Genomic DNA, 2,868 nt, shown 5'->3' with positions numbered 1-2,868 from the left:
CACCTCCCTCTCACCGCCACCATGTCCCACTCCATGGTCGATCTGTCCGATGCCGGCTCCTTCGCTGGCGCCATGTTCACCTTTGACCGCCTCAACGAGCTTGACATCAAAGATCGCGCGCCCTTAATCCTGGACCTCGACTAGCCATCCTACAACGCATGGTGCACCTACTTCACGCTCTTGTTCTGCTCCTACCGTCTCATCGAGCACGTTGACGGGAGTGTCGACTTCCGCAACATGAAGGATGACGATGAGTGGCTTATTGTAGATGCTTGCATCATCAAGTGGCTCTTCCTCACCATCTCACGGGGTCTCTTCGACATGGTGAACTCCCGTGACCCATCGGCGTACGCCATGTGGACACGGTTGTGCGACCTCTTCCTCGACAATCAACTCCAACACCGTGTTTTCCTCCAAGGGGAGTTCTTCACGCTGCAGCAAAATGATCTCTCGATCGATGAGTACTGCACGCGGCTGAAGGTCCTCGCTGACGAGCTGCGCGACCTCGGCATGACCATCGACGACTTCGTTCTCCTCACATACCTCCTCCGGGGCCTCCACCCCGACCTCGGCCAATCTGCCACCAACCTCTCCCTCGACACGCCGACGTACACCAAGGCCGTCACGTATCTTCATATGGAGGAGAAGCACCTTCGCCACTCTGCTCGGCAGGCGACCCACACCGCTCCCCACGTTGGCCTTGCCGCCGGCCACGGCGCGTCTCCAAACCTAGTCGCGCCCTCCCCCTCTTGTGGTCGCAAGTAGAAGGGTCGCATGGGTCAGCCCCGCAACTCCAACACGGCGCCGCGCCCTCCTGCGAACCTCGCGACAGTCCCTACTCCACACTGGCTGTCGGGGTATAACCCCTGGATGGGCGTTGTGTGATAACCCACAAGTTTAGGGGATCGCAACAAGGGTAGAGTATTCAACCCAAATTTATAGATTCGACACAGGGGGAGGAAAAGAATATTTGAAGCTATTAGCAGCTGAGTTGTCAATTCAACCACACCTAGAGATTAATTATCTGCAGCAAGTAATCCGTAGTAAAGTAATGTGATAGTTTTGATAATAGTAGCAGCAGCAATGGTAACGGTAATAGTGATAGCAGTAATTTGGGAGCAAGTGTGACCGTGATGATAGCAGTAGTATATTACCAAAAACAATATTGGATAAATTCGTAGGCATTGGATCGGTGACTTCTTGGGTCATTCTAGGGTTAGTTTTATTCAAATCATGCAAATTAGAGTTCAAAACAAGAGGAACAGCGTTAGGAAAAGTAGATACGTTGGAGACGTATCAACTGCCCCAATCTTAAACCTTTGCTTGTCCTCAAGCAATTCAGTTGATAAACTGAAAGTGAAAAAGAAAAACTTTTACGAACTCTTTTGCTCTTGTTTGCATAAATAAGCTTAAATAGCTCCCAGGTTTTCAACCAACGTTATAACCAACCATGCCGACAATAACTTTTAAAGATTATATTAACTCATATCAATGACATAATCAGGTAGCAATAATAAGACATCTCAAACGGCAACACATTGTCAAAACAACCATGATATAATATGACAATAGTGGTATCTCGCTAGCCCTTTCTGTGACCGCAAAACATAAATGCAGAGCACCTCCAAAGTCCAAGCAGCGACTAAACATTGTAATTCATGGTAGAAAAGATCCTGCCATGATGCACTCAATATTAGCTACACACAATGCATAAGTCATGACAGCTGTGCTCTCAGGTTCTGGCGCTTGTTTTAGAAGGCGATGACACAACATAAAAGTAAATAGATAGTCCCTTCACAGAGGGAAGCAATGATTTGGAGTGGTGCCAGAGCTCAAGTTTTTAAAACAGAGGTAAATGATATTTTGAGACATGCACCCTTCTCATTTACTTCACCACCATCAGTTATCAATATCTCCCATGCTAAACAAGCTAGTGGCGGTTCCCAAGCACTAAAAAGTAAAGGTTTTGACTCCATTGGGAGTTTTTGTTTGATTATTTGAGAGATTAACTATTTTTGTGTTTGCAGTTTGGGACTGGGCATCCCTATTACCGCCCTTTTTCATGCGATGGCGAGTGAATAAACAATCGATCTAAGAATAACCTGTTTAGCATGGAAGATACCGACCACCTCCTGTCGTTCCATGAACGATTCAGGCACACAAAAAGGATATTTTTTAGAAGTTTTTAGAGGTGGCACATGCAAATTTACTTAGGACGGCAGGATAATACCGCAAATAGGTAGGTATGGTGGACTCATCTGGAGTAACTTTGGGTTCAAGGTTTTTAATGTACAAACAGAATTCCCACTTAGTACAGGCGAGGGCTAGAAATTAGATTGAGAAGTGGCCAGCTAGAGAGCAACAACGATCATGATCATGCATTATGCATAAGTAACATCTGACACTAGCATGAGTAGGATATGATCACCATGAACATAAATATCGTAGAGGCTATGTTGGTTTTGATTCAACTACATGAATGAACATGTGTCAAGTCAAGCCACTCGAACATTCAGAGGAGGATACCATATCATCATACTACATCACAATCATTTTAACGCAATGTTGATATCCAAGATAAATCATTATTCGCTCCCAGCTACTTATGCATGGCATGAGAAACTATAATCTCTAATTTGTAACATCCCGATTCTCGGAATGTTTAAGATTTTTTTCCCAAAAAGTAGGGCCAGAAAATTTTGTTCGCTTTATTTGGTTAATAGAAGCTAAAATTGAGTTTTCATAAATCGGAAAATTTAATTTGATTAAATACCAACATAAATTACATTTGAGTTTTGTTCTTTCCTTTTAGTTGGATTTTTTTGTCGCCTGCAACATATAAGTTTATGCGCCTATGCTTTTTATTAG

At 44.3% G+C, this 2,868-nt stretch overlaps 1 protein-coding gene across 1 annotated transcript; it reads left to right on the top strand.

Annotated features, from left to right (window-relative positions):
* The first annotated feature begins 237 nt into the window (after nt 1-237).
* On the top strand, nt 238-765 carry LOC147964826 (uncharacterized). The gene has a single exon (XM_087530173.1). It carries the CDS (start codon nt 238-240, stop codon nt 763-765), a length of 528 nt encoding a protein of 175 aa, XP_087386299.1.
* The last annotated feature ends 2,103 nt before the right edge of the window (nt 766-2,868 follow it).

This window comes from Triticum urartu, chromosome 6A (genome assembly GCF_056163025.1).
Source record: "Triticum urartu cultivar PI428250 chromosome 6A, HENAU_Tu73, whole genome shotgun sequence".
NCBI lineage: Eukaryota > Viridiplantae > Streptophyta > Magnoliopsida > Poales > Poaceae > Triticum > Triticum urartu.
Note: the sequence above shows the minus strand (reverse complement) of the source record. Positions and strands in the feature narration are given on the sequence as shown.